Genomic DNA, 25,966 nt, shown 5'->3' on the forward strand with positions numbered 1-25,966 from the left:
GTCTATTATTCTCTGTTTCTATTTCTCTCGTGCAATTTTTAACCCACCCCCCCCACCCCCCCCAAAACACACACACACACACACACACACACACACACACACACACACACACACACACACACACACACACACACACACACACACACAAAACCTTCTCACATCCCCTCGTGGCCCATTATGTAGAATTAGCCCTGTATTTTCAAGTTGTGTCTGGGTGAACATGCTGGAGCGCCTCACCTGTGGCACGAGATCAAATTGGGCTAATTGATGAGCATCCAAAAGAGGGATGTGGTGCAGGGCCAAACATATTTTCATCAGATGCCCTGGCACTGGATCTCACTCCCTCTGTTTTCTCTTTGTTTCCTTTCCCTATTTGTAACATTAACACCGTGGCCCAAACTGTTCAACATGAACTCTGTACAAGTATCCAGAAGGTCATGACCTTGCAAACTATTCATGGTGTGTGTCACCCTTGTATTTTTAATTTACGGTTGCTTCCCTCTCATTCCCTGTATCTGCCCCTCTTTGTCCCTCTCTTTGGTTGTACATTTATTTGCTGAGTGACTGATCAAGTTCAATGGAGCGTCCAAAGGACGTGTCATGAGCTTGAACAGAAGCCAGTATCTGCGGTGCTTCAAAGCTACAAGCTACCTATACCCCCTGAGGTGGCAGTAGCCTCAAGGGAGCTGTGTTACTAGCTCCAGTAGTTATACCATCATCCAGCCGCTGGTTTATCAGTCCAACCTCAACCTCAGATCTTTCACTGATCAAGAAGATAAGAATGCAGCAAGATCTGGGCGGGAGCTAGTGTCTTGCACACATGGTTGATTTCTGTTTTGCGGTTCCTGCCTATTATTCTCTGTTTGCTGTTTAAATACTAAGACATGTTAATTCAGTTGCACATCTTTGTCTTTGATAGTGTTCCAGATGGCTGGTTGAAAAGCAGTTCCTGAACGAGAAATTCTGAGAAACTGTTTGAGGGCAGTATTACTCACCCAGTTATTCAGTCATCTTTTTTGATTAAAGATACACAGCAGCTCATCTGGGGAGAAAAATTCCCCCACAGAATTCTGCCAGGGATAACTCCAGGCCCAGTCTAAACCAACGCCGACAGATGACATATCTCCCCCCAAGTTAGGTTTGTGTTAATGGGAGACCCTCGCAGGTGGAGGTCTCCTCTTACACAAACACTAGCCGGTGATTGCCTCCACTTAGGACCAGTAAAAGTAATAAATGATGACCGATCAGGTCACACTGTAAATTCTGTTCAGTCAGTCTGATGGATGGCCAGGTCTAGGTGTGGTCTGAGCCAGGTCTGGTAGGTTTAACGAGTGCTTGGTTTCCTCCCATGAGCTTGTGTCTGTCTGAAAATCATTCCAACGGGAAGTCACAGTGGAACATTTTTTTTTTCCTCAGAGAAGAATCACATATTTTATGATACATCATACATTTTCCCTGACTCAATGTTCCTCATCCGGTGCTCCCTACTGTAATGTAAATACGTTTTGCTGAGCTGTGGTCTGTCTGGTTTTTCCCAGATATGATGGCTTAGCTAAGGCAACACAAGTTTTAGTGAAGCAGTTTATGCGTAGTTACATGCACAAATTTACATATCAGCCGTTTCATTTGTGGATTTGAACCCAGTTTAGCCACTACGTACCTGCGTTAAAATGACTTTAACAACTATTTTCAAGTATGGACTAATAATCACATCAGTGCCAACCAAATCTCTGTCTTCAAAATGTAGCTTTCAAATGCACATGTAAATAAAGAAGTACCCAGTCCAACAGTACTTGTAAGTTATAGGAATGATTCAAACTTGGAAAAAACATTTTAAAATGTGATAATCTCCTAAACAATAAATATATAATCTATATTTTATATAAAATACAAAAATATAGATCCAGTTTGCTGTCTTTTAGCATTAATTTATTGATTTTAGTGTTTGTCATACAGTGGCAAAAAATGAGAAAAAGGCACAGCCTAATGAGGGCGCAGAGATTAATTTGGTGCCTGTCCACTTATTACATATTGAGTCAGGTGAATCCCTTACTATTCAGTTAGAGAAAGCACAGTATGGTGCAATTGGGATCCATGCTTTTATTCTTTGCATCAACAACATCATGGAAACCACTGAGGGCAATTGAGCAGACCTAGCTTGTTTTGATGGCTCACTATTTTTTGATGATCTGTACTTTTTTTTTTTTTTTTTTTGCATTTTAAGAATAATGATTATTGATCACCAGGTCACACACACACACACACACACACACACACACACACACACACACACACACACACACACACACACACACACACACACACACACACACACACACACACACACACACACACACACACAGAGGCTTAAGTGCCATTGTGATTGTTATGTACTTGTTGCAGAGCTATAAACGCAAGCGGACCCCAAGAAACGGAACGGAAACTTGTTTTAAGATTATCTAAATGTGTATGCATCCAACACTCTGTAAAGCATGTTATGTCCACAAAACACTCTGCATTACACAACATGGACATTCAAAGTCCGAATAAAAGAAATGACATTACTCAACATCCATCTGTTATTTGTTGTGAGCATCTCTATGTCTGTGTGGCCGCGGTATCCAGAACATATTAGTAAATATCTGCTCTCTTGTTTGACTTGGCTGCTACACATCCTGTGGGGATTGTGCTGAATCCCCTTCCCTGTGGCTGTGTGGTAATCTTGGTTTTACATTCAAAATCTCTAACACATTGCAGAGTTCTCTGTGCTTTCATAGAGGTCCGTGCAGGATGGACTTAACACTTGAGAGAGCAAGAGCTTAGTTTAAAATGATGCAGCTCAGGCGTGAATATTGCTTTGTGATGTGTGAAATGGGTCAGTGCCAACAAATACTCTTCTACAAGTGCGCTGGCTTTAATTAATGCTCTAAACTATCTTTTTTTTAAATAACTTATGTGTGAAGTAAAGTACATTGTCTTAGACTTTCCACAACTTTTTATGCAAGTGTCAGAATTAAAATGGGCATTCAGGGCTGTTATTGAACTGCAGTTTGGCTCAACACAAAGTCAATCATTTTTGTGGCCACAATTAAAAAAAAATCCCCCGTTCTGCTGTAAAACCCCGGCAATATTATGTTCGTTTCTGCAGGGTTGTGATATAAATCCATGCTGTCTGCCGCGATTCACTACGCCACATTAAATTCTTTTAGATCAATTAAACTTCCCAGCTCACTTTACAAGCCACCAGTCTTAATGTTGGCTCCCCTCCGCCCTTTGAGCAGGGGAATACTCTTACAGGGTAGGCGGCACGGGGTGCTCTGCAGAATTTAGTGAGCCATTGCCAAATGAACAGTGGGGGTTTAAGGGAATGCATGAATTAGTCATATTCAGCATTTTAATGCATAGGAAGTGGGGAAGTGGCATGGGGTAGACCCTCATAATGTTTTTTTTCCTCAAGTCTCTATGTAGAGTCGCACACAATGCTGACAGTGCTGCTGACTTGGTCTCATTTAAATGTAAGTTAAAAGAGTGTCCAAATTTCAAAGAATGACCAGATTCTCTAATGGGTGACATAATCAAAGCGCTTGCACAGTCATGGTTGCTTAAGGCAAGTATGAAGGCACATTATGTGTGGGTCTCCCTGGGTTGCTGTTTACGACTGAGACTTGTCTGGATTCCTCTCTTTGTATTTTTAGTGGAGGGATGATCTGAGAGGGAACAGGTGGACTCGGACTCTGTCACCAGTAAGCGCACAGATTTGCAGCTCACTTGTCTGTGAATGTTTAAAATGCTGTTAGACTGAAATAAAGTGCTGTAACTCCGGGATGTGATTGCACATAAACTTTATTTCATATTCCTCGTCTCATATCCTGTTCCTGAATCGGGCTCCGTGCGTGTTTGTTTGTGTGTGTGTTCACATTACACTTCTACTGTGCTATTTGTGTGTACTGTAAAGGTCATTCTCACTCTCTTAGTTTTCACCCATAGTTATTATTCACATTCACAGACCATTAAACCTTTAACAAGCTGTAAGCCTTGACTGAATATCAATTATTCTTTAATACACAGTACCAAAGGAAAATAATGACGGCGGGCTATTGTTAATAAGGTGAACAGGACCAGGTGTGGACCCTGAACATGTCAACATATAGTGCACTTTTTGGGAGCCATTTTTAAGAATTAATTGCTGTAATTTCGTCCACCAGCCCCATCCCCTAGCCGCCCCCCTACAGAGACGTAAAGAGTTTAGGTGCGTGCTGAAGTCGAGCTAAGTAAATTCACTTTATGACACTGCTGTGACATGTGCATCTGTGATTTCACACGCTTAATGTAAAATTTACAGTTGCGGTATTGAATGTCACGCAGGCTGCGGGGGAGAGCTGGGGGTAACCGGAGCCCCCAGAGAACAAAGCGGGCGTTTGGGCCCAGTCCCCCCTTGCGCATGCCTCCCCGGCTGCCACCCCCTCCCCGTCGCTCTTTACAGCTGTGGAGGTGTGATCCGAGCACGACGGTTGGCCTTATAACCGTTAAGCAAGCACCACGGCGCTTCTAATAGCCAGAGGCCCTAATGACCAAAACACCTGGAACTATGGGAGTGCAGGGAAAATTTTGCCTTTCTCAGGGAGCCGGTGGAGGTTTTGGTGAGTGAGTGGATATACAACAGTGACCGGTCCGGTTCCTATCTCACACATGGACACTGGACTTGTATGATCACGGAGTAACCCGGTCAGCTTTGGAATGGAGTGGTCATGTAAAGAAGAGAGGCCCACGCTCACTTAAAGTTCAAACATGGATTAGGCACGCTCGTCCCTTGGTGTCGTGTTCAATGGCGAACCTCCCCCTCAGGGAATTGATCCCACCGCACTGCCCTCCAGTATTGATTTAGTTCTATATAGATTAACAACCTCAATCGTGCGATTAAGCTGTAAGTCTTGCATAGTATGAGTATGAAAAGGCTTTTAACAGGTATTGTTTTCCGAAGCACTTAGGTTATTTGAGATCTATTGCCATTAGAGAGATTAATGTGATTACTCACTGTATGAGCAGTGAAATTCACTCTTGAGCAATACATAAGGCTTGACACTGGGTCCATTTTCACATGTCTGAGTCAACTTAGAATCTGTCTGTATTTTACATTGTGGTCACAGCTGATATCACACATCGACTCTCCAGTTTGTCCTTCAGAATCACTAGAATTGCTCATAAATATGAACAGGATTAAAATTCTACTTAAAATTCAGCTAGAATGCCAATGAGAACAACTACATTTCCCAGTATTGGTGAATTTAATATCTACACAGAAGACTTGAGCAATTGATAATTATTCTGGTGTTAAAGGAGCATTTTCACACACACTGAATGCATCTGTTCATATTACTACCAATTGAATCTCAATTAAAGTGATTTGAGTTTATTTTTCAGTCAAACCAGAGTCTTGTCAAGTTTGCAGTGATATTCCTGTTTAATTTGTGATGTTTGTTGATAATTTGTAAGTTGCTGTAATTTACTACAACAATATAATGTCACAGGTAAGGTAAGTAAAAGAATCAATATTACCATTATTGTTTGTAGTATTACTACAGTAGTACCATTACTACTATTGCTACTCCTAAAGAGTATTATTTCGCATGGCTGCACATAATGATCATTTCATGATCAATTGTAATCTATAAACTTGATTAGAGTGAACAATATTCATCACAATTGCCCAGAGCCAAACAGATGTCTTCAAAGTGCTTCTTTTGTCCAATCAACAGTCCCAAAGAGACTTCATGGAGTGTTAAAAAGGACAAAAAGGGAACAACTCTTTACATTTGAGAGGCCAGGACCAGGGCTTATTGGACTGAGACTTTTGGACAGTTGTGGAAGAGGTTTGATTTTATTTGACCATCTGCCTTACTGTGATGGAAGGATGACGGTCAAATAAAATCAAACCTATTCCACAACTGTTGCCCTTTTCGGTCCCCAGCTATGATAATATCTATTCATACACTGCTTTGGATTTGCTGCTTGACACTGTTCATTCTGTTCTGACAGTTTTACATCATCATCTTGACTAATGACGGACTGTCTGACTTTAAGAGGTCTACTTTTAGCTACCTGGCCTCCTACAGTACACCTGGTCCTAATAGACACACATACACACACATACACACACATCTCTCTTTTCCCATCTTCCACCTAAGGAAACAGGCCGCTGTTATTCCACCAGCGAGCTGTAAACCTGCAATAAAACTGTGGCATGGCCCCTATGTGCAGTATGGGTAATGCTCCATATAGTTTAATGGTACACCGGACTAGGCCATATATTTCTCGTCTTATGCGAGATTCAAAAAGCTAAGGTAGGGGGATGAGGTTTGTGGTCCCGCTAGTTAGTTTGATGTACTGTTTCTATTTTAATGAGTACCATCTCTAGTAATGGAGGATGAGACATTTTCTGTCTCTTGTCACATAGATTTACATGTTTACATCGTGTCATTGTGCTGCAACTAACAATTATTTTTGGCTAATCTTGTAGTCCGTAAAATGTAAAACCCTCTGTAAAAAAAAACAAAATGACAAAGGCTGATCATAAATTTCCCAGAGCCCAGTGTGATGCCTTACATTTAAAAAGCCGTCACCAACAGTGCAGTGGTACAGTAACAGTACCGTGCCACAGAACAATTTATAACGTCAGTGTGTGATACATGATGATACATTACTTGTACTCTTGTCAGTTCAGCTTACACCCTTTTATCATTCAGAGCACACATGACTAATTCTGTAACACTGCACCACATGCACGCTCAGATGCTAACCATCTCTTACAAATTTCATAACAACAAGAGAGGATAGGTCTTTCACCACCCCGACCGCTAAGCACTCCTTCGAATGAGATCCAAATGTGGTAATAGATAACATGTATTTGGGAGTGCGGATGTGACTCCAGACTACAGCCACATGATACTGACGATCAGCACAAAGTTGTGGTCGAAACAGATGTCTAAACACACAACAGCGTTGACAGACTGAGACCCAATGTTTACTGAGTATTTGCCTGAGGGAATGATGCTGTGAAGGAAAGATGATTGGATGCACAAATACAGCAACACCCTCTACAGTGAGACTCTCAGAGGAAATCAGTTTTTGACACAGGGCTTAGACACTGGACACTAATCAATCTTGGTCTAATTGCAGATCAACCAATTAATTTACCTTTTATTTGTACTAATACAAATCTTGATAAAATGAAAGTAGATAGTTATTACTGGATCCAAAAGACACTGTTTCCTTTCAGAGTCTTAATTATCTTCCTGTTTAAAGTTTTAACAGAGGAGGCAGGAAGTTCTACTTTTCTCTCTCCAGCTACTGACTTTTTGTCGTGCTTGTTAAAAGTCAGCCAGGTTTAAATACCTGATCATTTCACCTTCCTGGCCTTGGATACTCCGAGGTTGCATGTGTGAAACTGCTGTTATGGAAATGATCCAAGGTAACTTTGTAGTCACAACTTTCTGAAGAACTGTGTGTTGTGAAAGATCAAGGCCTGTTTTTCTCTGACTGTGTCAGCCTGGCCTTTTCACTCTGGCTCAAGAAATGATCTCCAGCCCTGTCTGTTCATCTGCAAGGTTTGGCATGCACATACAGACACATCCATATTCAAACTCCAGCTTTCCATTCCTGTATTTGTGTATGCACACAGACACAGGTTTTGTTCTATAATCAGTGTTGAGGTATGCATGGTGTGATTGTTTGGCCGTTCGTCATTGGATCTGCCCCCATCACTCTTCTGTGTGTACACATGCAGAAAACCCTTGGCTTTGTCTTCACATCATTAAATTGGTTAAAGTTAATTCTGCAGAGCAACAGCATAACTTCTTTTATTCCAGATTTCTAATTGACATTATCATTCACCAGGGCTACTTTCTGTAAAGCATCACATTCTGTGGAGGGTTTTGAGAAAAAAAAAAAAAAAAAATCAATGTGGACATTTTAAAACCCAGTTCTTGACTTTATGATCGTCGTGGTTTTGTGAGAATGGGCTGAATGTTCAGTTGAACTAGTTGGATGTTTTGGTGAGAGTGGCTGAACAAAGATAATGAAAGCAAATTGTTCTGTTTATTCTAATTAAAAACAGACTCTGTTTCAAAGGTAGCAAGAGAGTGAGAAAAAAAAATACATCATGTGTAGAAATCAAAACTTTTGATGCATCAGTGCTTTGATTACCATTTTCTAATCACATCAGAGTGAACTGAATCCTGAGGTTCCAGGAAAATCACTCCTAATCCTGTGTGACTTACATTTATGTTTATTTAAGTATTTAACACTTTTCCTCCCTTCATGTGAATCAACTGAATTATACTACTCAAAATCTTTTAGACGTACGGCTTTGAATGAGGCATTGTGTTCCATATAAACAATGGCAGTGGCAGTCCAAAGCAAACATGATATTCTCCCCTTTTCAGTTTAACATGACAAACATATGAAGTAAACATAATCTTGAATTGTTTGATTCAGTGTCTAGGAGTACAGATCGTGTTTTGGAGCATTAATCCTGTAATCATGAGTGGAATATGTACTGAGAGTAACCTTCACAACCCCGGTCACCTCCATTCTCCCTCCAAGGGGATTTTCCCTTATTCTTCACTATGTCTGACTCCAGATCATGTTTAATGTAACGAGAAGAGGGATAATCAAATCAGCAGTCTCTGAGCCCTAAATCTGGTGTCGAGGCTGTGGCTAGACGGGAAATTGATGTGGAGAGAAATGGCTCAGTGGCAAACCTTTACCATAAACTCAGAGATAGGTGCAGTCAGCAAAAATTGGCCTCCACACAGGCAGTTTTAGGTTTTGCCAGACTGTGCTCCCCTCAGCTGCGGCCTGTTCGCACCTCGTTGTCTCCATCCACCTCCACTGGCTGATAATCACAAAGCAGGTCTCTCCTTTTTACACTCCTTTCCTTTTTCTCCCGCTACAGCTTTGGCCAGGAAGGAGCTTTCACAGCTCAGCTTGTGTGGCCACCCAAAATGTGCGGCTGAGTCCAAAGTTTCTGAGGAACTCTGTACAGCTAGTCCTTGGGTTTCCACGGGCTTGAGGAAATGAGAAGGAGAAGAGGAAGGGAGAGAGCGTGTGTAATGCGCAGAGAAACACAGACGGGGAGAGAGAGCAAGGGCTGTGTGGAAGCACACCAGCGGAGAAAGAAACCTGATTTATTATCACCAAAAAATCAAGTGCAGATGTCAGCTCGCAGATTCTCCCTCTGCCGCCAATTATAGACACTCACGCAAAGATCTACTCAGTGCCAGAGTTTTTTTTTCTTTTTCTTACCCACACACGCACGCACACACACACACACACACACACACACACACACACACACACACACACACACACACACACACACACACACACACACACACACACACACACACACACATCTACACTGAGCATCAGTAAATGTACCTGCGTCTGCATGTATGTACATAAGCATGCACATCTGTGAGCACACGATCTTAGATTTGATACATTCATAATTTGCAATCAAAACTGGAATTGAAGACCTTCCACCCACCTGGTTTATTCCCCACTGATCTCATAGTGTACGAAGCATAGTGAAGTTGTCCATAAAAATCCATTATCAGTGTGATGTCAGCAGTAATATTCCCCCGGAAAGATTTCTTCCCTCAAGCTTTTTTCCTGCTGTATGTTGTTCCACTACGTCCCTCATTATGTGCTATTTCAGGTCGTTAGTGTAATCACCAAGCCATCCTCTGGATTTAGAATAATCCATCTATAGATTTTTGGATTTCATTGTTTAGAGGAAGGAAGATGTGAACTTTGCTAATGGCTCACATAAATCATGATTGAAATGTGATTATATCCAGCATTGTGCTGCAAGTTCACATAATCATAGAGTCCGAGAAAATAGTCTTGTATTTATGTTCTGATTGTTTAGATCCTTGGACCTTTCTGCGCAGACATCGACCCTGAATAAAGGCGTTGTGAACTTGAGGATGATAAAGAGAAACGGACAGCAATGGGGCTTCCTTTGGGCCAGAACCCTGCACATTAAGACCAGGTACTGCCTTATTCTGTCACCATTAACATTTGACAATTGTTAAAGTGACCACGAGGACCTTTTAAGTGTTTTTGAAACAGTCTCATGAATTCTCTGATGATTATAAATGACCTGAAAGACTGCTATTTTTATTTAGTCATTATTAATGCCTATGCTCGGGTCTGATCACATATGTCACATATAAAAACATACAGTATAATATATACATTACCTCATCGTGATCCATCCTGCGATCTCTCTGTCACTCATTTCCAAGAGCAGGGGCTGGTGTCGTACTGCTTTTGTCAAAAGGGGCCGCTAGAATCAGCAAAAACTAAAAGTTCCATATAGTCACTTTATGGTATCTTTTACACCTTCCTTTACTCTGCTGACTTTTCCTCTAAATTGTGTTAGATGGCATTCACCTGACTCACCTGATGTAGACACCTTGCACCTATTTCTCCTTCCTTCTTCATTGTTTTACCTTACAGATAGGATCTGTAAACTCCTCACATTAAGCTTCAGTCTTCATTACCGACCCAGCTCCCAAATCAGATTTCTTCATTTTGTCAGGAATAGTGAATTAGGATTAAATCGGCCTGGAACTGTGTGTGCAAGCCCGGCCTTAGTGGCAGTATCCAGGTGCCGTGGTTTTATACTGCTTCATGACTCTCTGGCAGCACGGTTACAGATTTTAGTTGAATTCATCATGCAAGCATGTACAAAAAAAGTACAGCTTCCACTGGTTGTCCTCCGTATATACACAGTGGTATATACAGTAAGGAGCTCCCTGACCCCAAGCTGGGGTCAATTCAGAATCTGGAAGCCAAGTCTGAGTAGTCATGCTTGTGGTCTAAACCAGCGTGGAAAACAAAAGACAAAATGTATACAGCGTGGCCTGTATGTTTGTGTTGTTTGTGCAGCATAGCAGACGGCACGGCATTCACAAACTCTGACATCAGACGCTAAACCCAAAGACAAATTGTAAGCAAAGGTTGACATTGTAAAAGGATAATATGATTGTGGGAACTGCTTGCATCAAAGAGGCGGATGCCAAGAAGCTCTCACATGTTTGAGCTTCTAAAATGGAACGTGAACACACCACAATGTTACACTTTTTCATTTTTAGAAATGCACCAACGTGGATGGGTTACTTGGACATTGTTGTGAAATATATTAGAGTGAAAAAGTGGAAACAATGACTTCACTGTTCTGTAGCCAAAATATTTAGCGGCACTGAGAGGAGGAAGTCCAACACGAAGCAGACAGACAATGAGTCGCTCCAAGCAAGCCCCATGTTAGTACTATACTTGCTACTGATCGTGTCATGGACAGAACTGTAATCGCCACCACTAACTGATACTGGTCGTTGTGGTCATACAAAAGTCTGCACAGTGTCTCATGCATCATCTTAATGTGGACACGTTTATTTTTGTACAGTTTACAGTTGGCACAGATGGTCTTGGGAAATGTTGGGAAGCCTTCCTTGTGTTTAAAGTATCCGTATATTTGTGATTGTATGTGTGAGATAGAAATATATCAGTAAATAAATAAAAATTCTTACTGCATTAGACAGTATTTAGACTTGCAAAATGAGCTGTGTAAATCATTTGAATTTTGAAAATTCAATAAATCAATAAAATATATATGAACATAATAGCATGGTCCAGATGCTAGCCAGAAGCTAGGCTAGCAGGGCTATTTCATCTGTAGGAAAATTATATTAAAGCATCCAAATAATGCAAACAAGCTGGAATTGACTAACAACAAATGCACCGTGACACCATGGAACTAAAAAAGTCATGTCACATGGTGGTGCAGGTGACATGAGAAATATGCAGCTGTGGATGGACACTGCTTTTACTGAGCTGGGAAAAGGACATCTCAACAGCATGGAAATTAACTGAAAATGCAGCAGCTTAAGTTTATTCCCAGATGGGGATGGCTCACTATGAGGAGCGGTGGATTTAGCTTATTTAAAGTAATTAAACACAGACCATTAAGTAAAACTGTAACAAAGCTTAAATTGGTGGTTTGTGTGTGTCCCTGAATTCTTATTGTTGTGAATGTTTGAGGCAGGGAGAGACACAGGGAAACAGAAGCCTTACTGAGACAATTAACAGCATGCTGATATGTCTTCTGCTGGTGCTGTAATTGTGAAATATGTGTTGCATTGTAGTTGTCTAACTCGTTTAACAGTAAAACAATTTAGAAGATTGGTAAAACCCCCTGACCGAGTTCTGCAGAAGTACCAACAATGGAACCACATCCTGCACAAGAACATTTACTTTTGTGCTGCTGTAGTTTTGGATCCTGGAAGAAATACTGCATGTGAACATCATTTATTCTCACACACAAAGCTTGAATTTTTATTGTTAAAATGCCCAAACATTCTTCTGTGTGACATGGACAAGACAAGTTTGGCAACATGTTTGATGACAATGTTTCCAGAGGCTGACTCCCAGATTTTTGCAATTGAAAGGTTTTTAGTTTCCTGTAGCTTGATGCAAAACAGCAAGCTGCCGTCCTGTATCAGTAAAATGTTAGTAGCCACTGAGTCGAGTTGTACACTCCATAATGTCTGCATCTGCTGTGTGGAAGTCTGGGAAACAACAGATTATTTTCCAAAAAAAAAAGGGTTGAAATCCCGATTTAAGTCTCCTTGATGCAGAACAACAGTCATGGTAGTGATGTAAAGACTTGATTCACAGTATTTGATCTCTCACTTAGTTTCACTGTTTTTGTGGTTCAAATCAAAATTTCAAAAGTCTTTGTGTGTTTTATTGGATCCAGACTTCTCCATTCACACAGCCTTTCATTTTAAGGGCAATGTCCCAAACAGCATATTTTCCCATTAGAATAATTCTCCACTCAGGCAGATACTGTGTATTCACTCATATTATCATGCATCCTATGACTTGTTATTAGGATTACATTAAAATGCATTATTTTCTAGGTACACAAGTGCAACTTTACACATAAATAGTCCTCAAAGCTAAAATAGACACAATTCTGATTTTAGCTTTTCTGCTTTCATTCTTTTATGGGATTCTTACATCAGACATATTGAGAACAAACCTGTACATCCAGCATTAAGGGAGCTACGACTCATAAGACTCATGACTGTTTGTCTTGCTTCAGCTGAGGCAGATGTAGTCTACTTCACCAGTTTGCTGTTCATCTTTATGATAGTCTCTTTACTTTCATACCTAAAACACATTAATTTCATATTGTCTCATACCTTCCTGATGTCTCACTGCACCACCTTTTTTCCCCATCATATTTTGCTGCATTTTTTCAAAAAACTGTTGTAAGTAAGGGAAGAAGGCTCACAGCTGGATCATGTAACCTACACACACACGTATATGAATAGTAATGTTTTATGTTAGTAGCTTCATCCGAAGGTTTAAAAAATGAACAGCCTAATATCTGGAGCTGCTATGACACCGTAATGCATCGATGTTGTAATTTTGGGTATTAACATGATTAATGAGCCGTTCATTACTGCTACAGGTGACTGACCCTGTGATGAATGTGATGTGAAAGTGCTGTGATAAATGTGGTGCAGTGATGACACAGTGTTAGCAGAGTCAACCTAATCAGAGGTTAATATGCTGGTTTACACTAACTTAATGATCTATGGGCTAAATGACAATAAAGTGCAGCTTAATTAGTATGTTTATGAGAGCACTCTGGTTGTGATAGACGACCATGCGGCGTGCCGCTAGCTAGCATGGTTAGCCTAATGTAAACAGCTCAGTGTCCGGCGCTCTCAGTGACAGACCGAGTTGTAAAAACATTTACGGGATTAAGAGGATGGTGGGGGGGTCAAGAATCTGTGTGTGTGTGTGTGTGTGTGTGTGCGCAGTGTATGCGTGCGCAGTACGTGCTTGATAGGGGTCAGCTGATTTACTACCTCGGCAGGTTTTCTGCTGAGTGGAGTGCTTTGAAAATGGTCTTCAGTCTCTTTTTTTTGTCAGTTTCTTTCCCTGTTTGTAGAAATACATGCCAGCACTGTTTCTCTGTCACTTATCCAGGCTAATACTGTACACTGCACACACACACACACACACACACACACACACACACGCACTACACCACTCTCATCCCTCAGTAAAATCCTGACTCCATGTCATTTTCAAAGAGGAGTCATAGGACCAAAAATAACGTGAAGAGAAGATTTTGATTGATTCTGTTTGTTAACCGTCACTCTTCTCATAGTATCTGACGTCACGTCTGTGGCTCTGTCTCTTCCATCAGCACACACTCTCCTTGAGACACTCCAGTCCAGTTTTTAGAGATAACGTCTTTTTTTTTTCGACCTGACCTAAGAGCATTGCCATGTTTGAAAAGAATGTTTCCATATTTTGATAACACGAGAACTGAGAAAGACCACTTGTTTGTGTTAGAATACTGTTTCTGTATATGGAAACTTTATTCTGAGCAGGCCTTTTATGAGCAAAAAATATATGAGCCATGATAAAAATCCATAATAGGGATATATAAACGAACATAAAAACATCTAAACTGGCTCATAATATTTTTATTTGCCAGATTAATTGTTTCTTTTGTTTTAGTCTTTTGTCCGTCCATGTAGTCATAAAGCAATGCTCTTTTGCAAGTAATTCAAATGTATGTTATTAATTTAGCTCTTGATTATCAGACTGGGGGTCTTTCCTATTTTTATATGCCACCTCTCCACACTGTATATATATATGAGGACCCATGGTTTACCACTTGAGTGTTAAAAGATTTAAGGAACTTAATCCATTAAATTCCCTGAATCTGAAATCAATTTCTCCATATCTTTTAAGTTAAACAGTTTTGCACTAATTTTTCCCCAAATACTGTTAAATCATTCAGCAGTAACATTACTTGAAATATGCTTAGACATATCATATTATCCACAATCATTTTTGGTTGTGTCCAAAGCACTGCAGAGGAGCAAAGTCTCAGAAAACAGATGGCAACTAATGGCTATATAAATGCAATGTTATTCCTTTATCTCAGCAGGGAAATTACTAGTGAAAAGGAGTGTTCGCTCAGATAAGGCTTCATTTAACAATCTTAGCCAAGCACATTTATCCACAGTGCAGAAACATATAACACCATCATAGTCCCTCTTTATTGGCTGATTAATTGTGTTTAGCCTCTACAGATAAATATAAATTGTAATATTAAGTATTTATTTAGCCCATTACTAGGCATGGATGCTCCCATTCTGCTCCCAGTTAGCCAGTGTTTAGTTACAAATGAGTGAACGTGAATGTTCTGCGTAGTATTTCAGCTCCGACCCCCCTAATTAGTTTAACATTAGCAGCCACAATCAAACATATGCTGTTCTCGAGCAGGGGAAGTCGTAAACCTCAGTATTTACTTTGTGCGCCCCCTGTTTGCACCATTAAAACAGCTAATAGGTAATAACGCCTCCCCCCCAATTGATAACAAGTGCATTTAGTGCATTAAGACGGTGTGTGGGTAGAGATTTGTATCAATGCAAACTTTGAGAAAGTCAACTAATGTTACTATTACGGTTAATTTAAGACCCTGTTCTTTATGGACAGACGGGGGCTGAGTAGTTTTGTTCAACGGCCTGCACCACTACTATAAATGAAAGGCTCACGGAGGCCTGATAAGGAAGAAGTTGATAACTTCACCTCACCTCTGCATGATCTGACGTTCTCACCACGCTCAGCCTGTCCATCAATTTCTGAGACACAAGCCTACCTCCTAGCCTCGTCCAATCTTACACCCCGACACCTACTGAAATCTCATCCAGCATCACCGACTAATAGCTCAAGAGCGACTTACCCCCTCAGCTGTTTTATGACTGGCATTTTTTATGAGACCACAGCGGGCCTTCCAGCCCTGAGAGGTCAGACGGCTCGACAGCAGTGGTCAGAATGAATGGCTCATTTCCTAGCCGTGGCATGATGGAGAGGATACAGTTCCTCTTAGCCTTTCCTCGGGGCTGTCAGTGACGAGACACACACACACACACACACACACACAGACGGAGCAAATCTTAAAGAGTGTGTCAAACCACTGTCTGCTAGAACTGCTTCATGTACCTAACACCGCATGGGTCATTATGAGCCATTCCAGTGCAACATATCTCCTCAGAAGACACAGATCTGCTCCAGCGTAAGTAGAAAAGGGTGGCTAGTATTTAGCCACCCCCAGAAGATGTGGTTGATTTCATTTTATATGGAGTGAAACAATGAGTCAGGACGGGCTACTGCTGAGCTCTCAATGTGAAAGGCAGCCATCCCATCTGGAGGTGACTGAGTGGGATTTGTATCAGCCAGCGCTGGATATCCTCGCTGTCGTCCTTTATACATTCATAGGGAGACGGAGGCGAAGGAGGAGGAGGAGGAGGAGTAGCGAAGGGAGGGGAAAAACCAAAAGGAATTCTGGCTTTTGCCTCGTGCATTTTTATGAGAAACTGGGAGCAAACGTCATTGGACAGCCCACTTGCAGATCAGGCCCCCACAGCTATAGGATATCTCTGGTTTCCATCATGGGGAATGAGCGCGCGCGTAAATGTGCACGAGCATGTATAGAAGGACAATTATACACACGTGCCAACAAATCCTTGCACACACAGACTTGCCTACGTACAAATGAAATTTCCCCCTGCACACACAAACACGCGAATCGCTCTCATATCAAACACACAATCCTCCCTTCTCTGTTTCTCCCTCACACACACACACACATACACACACACGCTGCAGCGAGGGTCTGGGAGCAATCAAATAGCTGCACTACAGAGCCCGTCTGAATCCTGTTTTCCTGCGAGTCTGCACCCATGTACCAGCGGTTCCTCCCCAGCACTCCAATAAAACCTCACTAATGATCCCCCCTTGCCCCCTCTTCGCCCACACCCTGGCTCTGGCACCCGGCCTGTAGATGCACAAACCGAGGGGCACTTTACGAGTCAGGCGGCCGTCCGTACCCGTGATGTCATCCGCAGCTCTCACTTAATCCCGCCAATCCCCGGAGAGCTGCCAGCCAGACACACCAGAAGAATACAGCTGCTATTTCTACGTCCCTTTTCTTTTCACTCTCCATCTCTTCTTTTTTTCTATTTGTTTGTTTGTTTATTTTGCAGGCTGGAAAGAGCGCTGCCTGTGAGCCACACACACACACACACACACACACACACACACACACACACACACACACACACACACACAGACACACGCACTCTCTTTGAGGCGGTGGGTGGATATTTTTATAAAGGGCTTTTCCCAAAATATACTGCTTGTCCAATTACTGACACATTAACTGCTTCTCATCTGACGCACCAAGCAGCGAGCGGACACTGACTCACTGTTTTCAGAATGACTCTATTCAAGCGGCATAGAGGGATTATGGGTTTCTTTCTGCCCTCTACATGGCTACCGCCATCCAAATAGGAAGTACTCTGACACGCACTCACACTCTGTAAATCTACCACCTCATGTTTGCTCTTGGAAAAATAAAAAAGGAATATATGATCCACTATAGGTGTTCATCAGTGTTTTTTTTTTCTTCAGTCAGCCACAGTATTTGTATTTAAAGAAATGTACAGAAATTGAATAAAGTTCCATCTGTGCAACAAAATAATGAGCCACGAACTCTTCTTAAGCAAAACATACTCTATGTAATGTCACCCTGTCCTCAGCTTCAGAGGAGCACTCAACTTTTCCCAGCATTCAGAATAATGTTTTTAGGCTCTCAACAATTCTAAAGTAAGGGTTAATTTGGCCTACTGATAGTTAAACACTATGATTGAAGAATTAAAAAAGATTTTTTTTTTTAATGATGAAAGCTACAGGATTGTTGCTTTAGTTTAACTCTAAATATTTGTTCCAGATTCAGCACCACAGGTGATGTATGGCCCCTGTCACCTAATCAGCCGCGGGAAATGAGCACACATGCACGGGCTCGCATGTAGACACACGAACTGCTTGTAATGTTTAAATAACTGTGAACAAACTTTTTTTGTTGGTCGACTGAAGTTTGTGGTCAGTAAATATTATCAATGTTGCTCTATTGTCATGCGTGTCCTAAAAAAATGAAATAAGATGATTTGTTGGAAGAGTGTTGTGGCAAATAAAGTTTCATATTCATTAATTTACTGTCTTTAATATGCCTTAACTTTGCATCACCCCTCTGTTAAGGACACCTATTATGTTTCCAAATATATACTGCTCACACTCAAACACACACACACACACACACACAGACACACACACACACACACACACACACACACACACACACACACACACACACACACACACACACACACACACACAGACTCACACACACATGCTGTACAAAATCCAACATAGGTAGCTAATTATGGGGGAAATGACCCTTTACTCATTTGAAATATATCCAGACAAGCTCTTACAACACCTACTCAATTAGCTGCCATTTGTCCCCTTGAAATGAATGACTCGCTCTCTCCTCAGTCACCCAAAACACGAACACTTCAGGCTTTGATCTGCTGCTGAGTTGGATCAGATCTTCCACGAGTTGAAGTGCTGAAACACTTAACAGTTAGATGTCAGCGCAGTGGGGAAAGAGTGTGCATGTTATTTAAATGGATTAGTTGTACAAACTGTACCTTTTAAAAAAGTATGATTAAGCACATCAGCTGTTTAAAGATGTAATGAGAGGAGCTGCCTTGCGGATTTGGAATGGGCTTTATTTATTTACTGAAATCTAGGTGAGCAAACTGCTTTGCTTTATTACAGAGGCCCTATACCAGTGATTTAGTCTGTTCAAAGTATTATCAGTGCAAAGCAGTGTGGTTTCATTATGAAAGATTCCCAGAATTAACTCGAAGTGGAAACAGACAACTCCGTCAACATTTACTTTAGCAGACAGCAAAAAAAAGTGTATTGCCAGTTTACTGAAGGTAGATGAAAGGCTTCCTGTGAAGTCAAGTGAACATTTCATTGAATTTGATATAAAGAGGGAAGCTTCTGTGACACCATCACTGCTGAGGCTGACATCCTTTTCTAATCAAGTAACAGTAACTCCTGGTTTTGAATGTGTGGAGCAAATAATGATAAAAAGAGCACCAGCGTGCAGATGCAGACCCATCCTATCTATGGTGGGATTGTTTCAGACCTTTTTCTAGCATATATGGCACCTTTATGGCACTACATCACATTTTCTCCACTGGAAAGGGCCCCGTGAGCTTAAGTCATCGAACTGGGAACATCACATTTTATCTGCCATAAGGGCATCCAAGGTGGCAATTTAATCAAAGACAGGGTGGGGATGAAGTGAATCCCTGTAGAGAAATAAATGATGAATTCTGGATCTGATACACAGTCTCATCAATCTGCGTACAAATGAAAGGACTTTACGTGTTCAAACTGTGTGCTGTGCATGCTCCAGCGTTCACCACTAACACCAGTCTTAAAGTTGAGTATTTGTTCGACCAACTTGCAGTCCACTTGACCTGTTTTTAAGTGTGTATTTTAGACATCTCTTTTTTGACAGGTCTTTAGTGGAAGGATGTGTGTATCACCTGTGCTCACGACTGGACTTTGACGTACGTACACCTCAGAATTTAAAAGTCCAGAGTTGAGTTATTTGTATGCAGATTGAAGCGACTGGGCTGATCTAATCCAAAGGTCGCTGATAGACGGATGAATGTGTTATAGTGAGCATGTCACGTGTCAGTTAGATGTTTATCTACTCACTGAGTGAGATTTTCCATCAGGTTTATAAGTCATACTTTATGAGGTCAGTGAGTGTAACTCCTGCTACCTGTCACTGCATGACGTTTACGCGGTTGCAAGAAATATGGCATGTCGAAGAGGATGGTTCACTGAAGCGGTCTCCATGGCTCTTTTCTTTGTGAAGTGCGTTAACAGTCTCTGGTCTGAGAGGGCGTTCGGGTTGGAGAGGACAGGTGACCGGCCATCACCTCCCTTCCTCCTACATCTGAAAAGAAAACAAGTCATAAACCAAAAGGGAGAAAGAGGAAAAAAAAAAAAACTTTCTCAGTCAAAGAATCCACCGGGTGAATGGAGAGGAGGGAGGGGCAGATGGAGCAAAGAGAGAGTCCATTAAAAAGAATGACGGCTGTGAAAAAAAGAGAGGAAAAAATCCCCACGGCAGCGCACAATGCCATAGCTGGGGTTAAGTGCTAGGATTTCAGTCGATGGGGGATTTGGGGGTCCCTGCGTTTTTAAGCCTCTGTCCCCAAACCTCGCCTTCAACCCACCTCCCTCCCCAAGACACTCTCTCTTTCTTTCGCTCACTCACTCTCTCTCTCTCTCTCACACACACACACACACACACACACACACACACACGTACATCTCTCCCAGATCTACCATCTCCACCCCCTCCTCCCCCAAGTCCCAGTCATCTGCCATAATCAGAACGATGATATACGGGCCCCATTAAAAGAGAGGGGCTGCTGACATGCAGGACAATAGCCCCTTACAGCGTGTCCAGGAAGCCTGCCCATCCAGGTGCACTCTCCCTTACAGCCAGAGGCCTGCCGCTCTCCCTCCTTCTCTCCCTCTCTCTGTCTCTCTTTCTCTCCCCCTCTTTTCCTCCCCCCCTCTCCCTAGTCCTCCAAACGCAGTGTGAGCCCATTGAGAGGGAAGGTAGAAACAGGAGAGGAGCAAACGGGGGAGTGGAGGAGCTGTGCGGGGCTTGAGGAGGGATTTGCAGGGCCGAGATTTGAGAGAGAGGGTAGCGGTGGGGACGAGGGGTGAGGAGAGCGAGGGGAGAGCTCAGGTGTGTTGAAAAGACAGGACATTTGAGCAGTCAGTGATGAGGAATCGGGGGGGAGAATCAGTGAGCTTGAAACAATGGTGATAATAAAAGTCTCCCCTTTCACCCCATGCGCCTCTCCGCTTTTTCTCTCTTTTTGCTAACCATCTCTACCTGCCTGACCTACCGCAGCGTATCGCGGCGCACGGAGGAAGGCTGGAGTGAGAGGGGGAGGAGTGAGGGATGGCTGATGGGACAGGATTGGTGGCAACGGAGGGGAGGAGTACGTCAGTGTTTGCCCATCAGCACATCTTTGCTGACAGCCGTCGGCCTGTCTGTCAGCAGGTAATTTAAACCAGAGGGGGGTCTGCGCCCACCCTACCACTCACCCACCCACACACACGCACACACACACATGCCAGAATGAATGAATGTTGGCACACAGCGCATCTTTATCATTCATTTTCTTTATGCTCAGTATAATGTTTCATGTTATATAGCATATTATAAACACTTTGCTTATGAGGAAATGATCATGTTCTGACATCTCGTTGGAAATGTCCAGTGGTTTCAAGCAAAAAAAAAATCTTGACACACTTACTTGAACAGTGGTCTCTGGCTCCACAGCTTTCAGCTGTCACACCACTTCCTGCCCCGCAACCATCTCCTCTCCTCCTCCCACCTGCTAATACGAAAGTAAGCTTACATACATGAAATGTAAATGTAATCAGACCTGTACTGTAGAGATATCGATGTGGTACATGTGACACGCACATATTTACTGAAAGAAAGGCAACATTTTATCCGACCAACTGGGCTGGATGTGCTGGTCAAATGTTACATCAACCTTGTTTAAACTAGGATTTAAAATGTGTCCTTACTATATTTACGCATAATATCCACTTTCAGATGGTCGCCCCTGTGTATTGTAAATCCTACCAGTCTTTAGTGAATCATGGACTCATATGGTTGCTTCCTTTCCCCTCAGTGGCCAGTGGCCTGGACACTGTCACCAATACCGAAGGGCCACCGCCAGACCCGCGTGAGCCTCCCAAGGTTCACTGCACAAATCCCCTTCTGTGCCAACCAGTCCGTTGATACACACCAACTATCTGCCCCGCCGCTCTCTGTGTGGTCCTCATCTGTGCTTTGACAAAGAGAAAGAGGAAACGGTAAGGAGAGCTGACATCTCTGTTTGAGATGCTCTGCCTTTTGCTGTCATCTATCCAGGCTCAGAGGTAATTTAGATAAGAAACTGACTTCGTTCCTTGCTGGTTCTTTCTTCCTCTGTGAATGGGGAGACTGAAAACACGAGGATGAAACAGTCATCGGTGTCTCACTTTATCCTGGCTGCTACTGTTAAAGCTTTGAGGACAAGACCGTCTTACTCGTTAGGGGTTTTTATTGTCCCATTTTCGTATCATTGGCATGACCCAATGTAGTATCCCTGAATCGCTTCCTCCATCCTCTGACTCACAAACTCCTGCAGATCTGGGGTCAGCATTGTCTACTCTTGGATACATCTCAGTGTCTAGAGCCATTTTCCAGGCCATCCCTTCTGTGTCCAATTTAAAGTTTTGCTCTCTTGACTTTAGCCAAGCTGCACTCCCTCACTGTTTCTTTGCATCCAAGTCCTGAGAGGGAAATGAAAGCTGGTTGGGGAGATGCAGTCAACAAGGTGGTAGGAATTTTAATGACCGGCTTTCTGCTGCCTTTTCCTCTCCCGTCGTTTTGGCCCCCAAATAATGATCCGGCAGGCTTTGCCGTTTGGCACCCACTGGCTTTCCTACTGAAAACGGCAGTGGACAAAATAAAGGGTAAGTCCACCATACCTCTGTGCCCACTCTCTGATGGAAGACAAAGCACATTTTAATTAAAGCCAAGGCAAAACAGCTTGAATGCATAGATGGAGTCGTTTTCTTTCACTCTTTAAATCTGCTTTGGCATTGTTTCCTCACTTAGTTTATCCAAACTAGATGCTTCAAGCCGACATTATATCGTCTTTAAAAAACTTAAAATCTTAAAGTACATACATAAAATGTACATACATAATTTACAAGCATAAAATGTGACAGACCTCCAAACCTCTTGTGGCAGACATAACCTGGGTGCAGCGAGCAGATAGCATTCATCACAACCAATCAGAAGAGCTGGTTGAGTTTGTTATTGGAGCTCTGATTTTGGACCAGGGGTGCTCACACACTCAGCGGTAGGTAAGGCTGACAAAGTCCTGGCTTGAGTGTGTGTGTGTGTGTGTGTGTGTGTGTGTGTGTGTGTGTGTGTGTGTGTGCGTGTGCGTGTGTGTGTGTGTGTGTGTGTGTGTGTGTGTGTGTGTGTGTGTGTGTGTTGTTCTGTGTGTTTGTGTGTCTCAGTGCAAGTGTGTGGCACACTCTGTTCCTATCAGACCTCTCTCTCCTTCTCTTGAAGCAGAACAGATCCTCTGGATAAGCTCACCCAGTGGCAGAGAGGCCCCCACAACAACACACACACACACATGTACACAGATTCACACACGCATGTGCCTGTCCACCCACCTACACACACACGCATATACACACACGCGTACACATTTATTCCCACTGCATGCCTCCTCACCTTCCTTCTCACCATCTCCCTGCCTTGATCTAATGCTCAGTATATAGTGGAACAAAGACAAGTGTGATTTTCCTCTTTTCCTCTGATTGGGCCTTTTTCAGTTTGTATACTGCAGATGGAGATCCTGAGTTTCCCTGTGCAGGCCGGGAGCCAGGCAGGGCTGAGCCACCGGGAGCAGACAGCAGCCGATTGAGAATGTGAGGAAACAGATCAGTCTGCCTGGCTACAAGCCCCACCGTAGTTTGGTATGTGAGTGATGATTGGTGGATTTTGTGCGTGGGACATGGTCATATACACACTAGGGTTGCAGCGGTATGTTGGTTTTCAGGTATACCGTGGTATGATAATTGATGGTTACCATGTACATTTGTTTATTGTCGGTGTGATTTCTACTGTATTAGTGTTATTTTAAAGATACACATAGTCCAGGTATATAACAAGAGTTTGTTCAACATAACACTCTTCTGGTTTCATTTCTTAAAGAACCATTGTAAGTTGTAATGAGGATACTGAAGGTGCACATGTATTTGCAACATACATTTTATTTTCAGTCAGCTTCTTATTATCTGCATTTAGTTCTGTGTAATTTTGTCATATTGTGCTTCATAAGAGGTCATGTCAGAATAATAAGACTCTAAATCATCAGTATTCCACAGAAATTGAATGATAAATCTCAGTTAATCCTTCTTAGACTTAGAGCATTCTGCAAACAAGCTCTTCCCTAACTCTTCCATCCCATGAACATCGGCAAAATCTGGCTCCCAGTGGCAATCGACAAAACATTAGTTTTTCATGAATGTATTTTTTTCTGTCCAGCAACAACTGACAGTAAAAATTAAAAACTGTGACTTTCCAGCTTATTTGTAATGGACATCCATGGTATACTGTAGGTAGTAAGTTTGACAAAGAATCTGAGGCATTCTGATAAAATTACTAATTTTAATCTTTATTAGCTCATGGATAAGCCTACGTGCTTTGACTCCAGACGGACCTCATCCAAAAAAAAAAAAAACACGCAATGAAAACAGGAAACATTTTGATTTGTAATAAAAGTTGTCACAGAGAGCAGCAGTACAAGAACAAAAAAAATATGCAAAGAAATATGAGGCTTACCATGACAGGTAGGTTCTACCACTTTATAATACCCGTAATAACAAAAACACAAAAACAAAATATCAGCAAGAGTGCCAATACAAGAACAAAAAACATGCAACAAAAATCATTACTTATATTGACTATTGCAGGAAATGTGACTTCTCCCACTTTATACCACCAGCCAAACTGGCAGTATACCACAGACAACAACAGTATGAATGCAATATTGTACACAAATATAGATCACATATCTGTAAGCTCACAAATGCAGTTACTGGAAAGGACAAAAGCTAGAAGTTCAACATAACCACGAATAGAAAGAAAAGTGAATAACAACTGACACACTCGTTTGTTTTCCAAGATGCAGCGTGATGAAACAGTCCATTGTAATTGGGCTTTGGGTTTGTTTGTAAAAATCACAGCACACAGCATTAAAAGCAAAGCCAGATTTTCAACAATCAGGAGTAGCTGTTGTAGGCGAACAGAAACCAGGAATCCATTTATTTTTAAGAAACCACAAAGACGTCAGCTGGTGTTAATCGTGGTCACTTCATTTCCTCCTTGCTGGCACCAAATAGCTGACTGTTGCTGAACTGCTGGGTGACATCACACATGTGGATGGAGCTAACAACCAGTCATTGTACATCAGTCTGAAATCACAACACAGTCATATGGTGAATGATGGTGTGAACAGCGGAGCACATGATAGAAGGATAAAAGTCAGTTTTTACATCGTAATAACCTTTTAGTAAAGTGGAAACTCGTATGGCGAGAGAGTCCAGATGGTAATAGTGACCATTAAATTTCAAAATAAAGCCGTTTTATTGTGGAGCGGATCTGGAAATGTAGTTTGCAGATTTGTTTACTTAGATGTAGGTGATTCCTTGTAGTTACACACACATACAGACACACACATACACACACCATCCTGTAGTGCTGGGAAAGTTGAGAGGGCCTACAGGTGTCTGTAAGCTCAGTCTTCCACACACTGAAGTTCCAGCAGCTGACAGGCTATAAGTGTCCCACAGTAGCCTCGTTCCAACTGACAACTTCAAAAGGTTACACTGCATGGGTCACAGCAAAACATTATTTTCAGCATATGTGTGATGTGACGATGTGGGGTGGAGGGAGTCAAAATCCCCCAAAATAGAGTGGCAAGTTGTCCAGTTTTACCACATGGCAAATGTCACAGTGTGACATATATGGGCTTATGAAAATGGCAAGCGAGGACAGGGCGGATCGCGAATCCAATCGTCTGTCACACTTTATTAGCGCAAAGAGCAGAAAGACCGAAATCTTTCCCATCTCACTGTGTGACACATTTGGTCCACAGATGAGCTCCGTTGTAAAACAAGCCATTGGATGTTAACAGAAACCACACCGCCGAATAAAATCCTTCCTATGATGAGCAATAAGCATTAGTGCGCGGCCTAACATTTGCACGCCGGCGTCCCACCGAGCAACTGTCACGGTGCGCTCCTCCTCCCGGACCTCATCTGAACAAAC

The 25,966-nt window shown here is 42.2% G+C and overlaps 1 protein-coding gene across 3 annotated transcripts in view; it reads left to right on the plus strand.

Moving 5' to 3' along the window:
* The window catches only part of LOC119022323, a 59,210-nt gene extending 35,511 nt beyond the window's left edge, over positions 1-23,699 (plus strand). Inside the window, exons 3-8 of one of the 3 annotated variants that reach the window (XR_005075890.1) lie at positions 9,932-10,054; positions 20,963-21,115; positions 21,759-21,942; positions 22,528-22,587; positions 22,868-22,979; positions 23,467-23,699. Coding sequence is in view for 1 of the 3 variants with exons in the window: in XM_037103062.1 (XP_036958957.1) it covers positions 9,932-10,054; positions 20,963-21,115; positions 21,398-21,466; positions 21,766-21,868 (448 nt within the window). In the remaining 2 variants the exon portion in view is untranslated. Of the gene's footprint in view, positions 1-9,931; positions 10,055-17,893; positions 18,110-20,962; positions 21,116-21,397; positions 21,467-21,758; positions 21,943-22,365; positions 22,471-22,527; positions 22,588-22,867; positions 22,980-23,466 lie in introns of those variants that run through there. The other 2 variants (XM_037103062.1, XR_005075891.1) reach the window with 2 other exon arrangements.
* Positions 23,700-25,966: the final 2,267 nt, after the last annotated feature.

This window comes from Acanthopagrus latus, chromosome 7 (assembly GCF_904848185.1).
Source record: "Acanthopagrus latus isolate v.2019 chromosome 7, fAcaLat1.1, whole genome shotgun sequence".
In the NCBI taxonomy this organism is placed as follows: Eukaryota; Metazoa; Chordata; class Actinopteri; order Spariformes; family Sparidae; genus Acanthopagrus; species Acanthopagrus latus.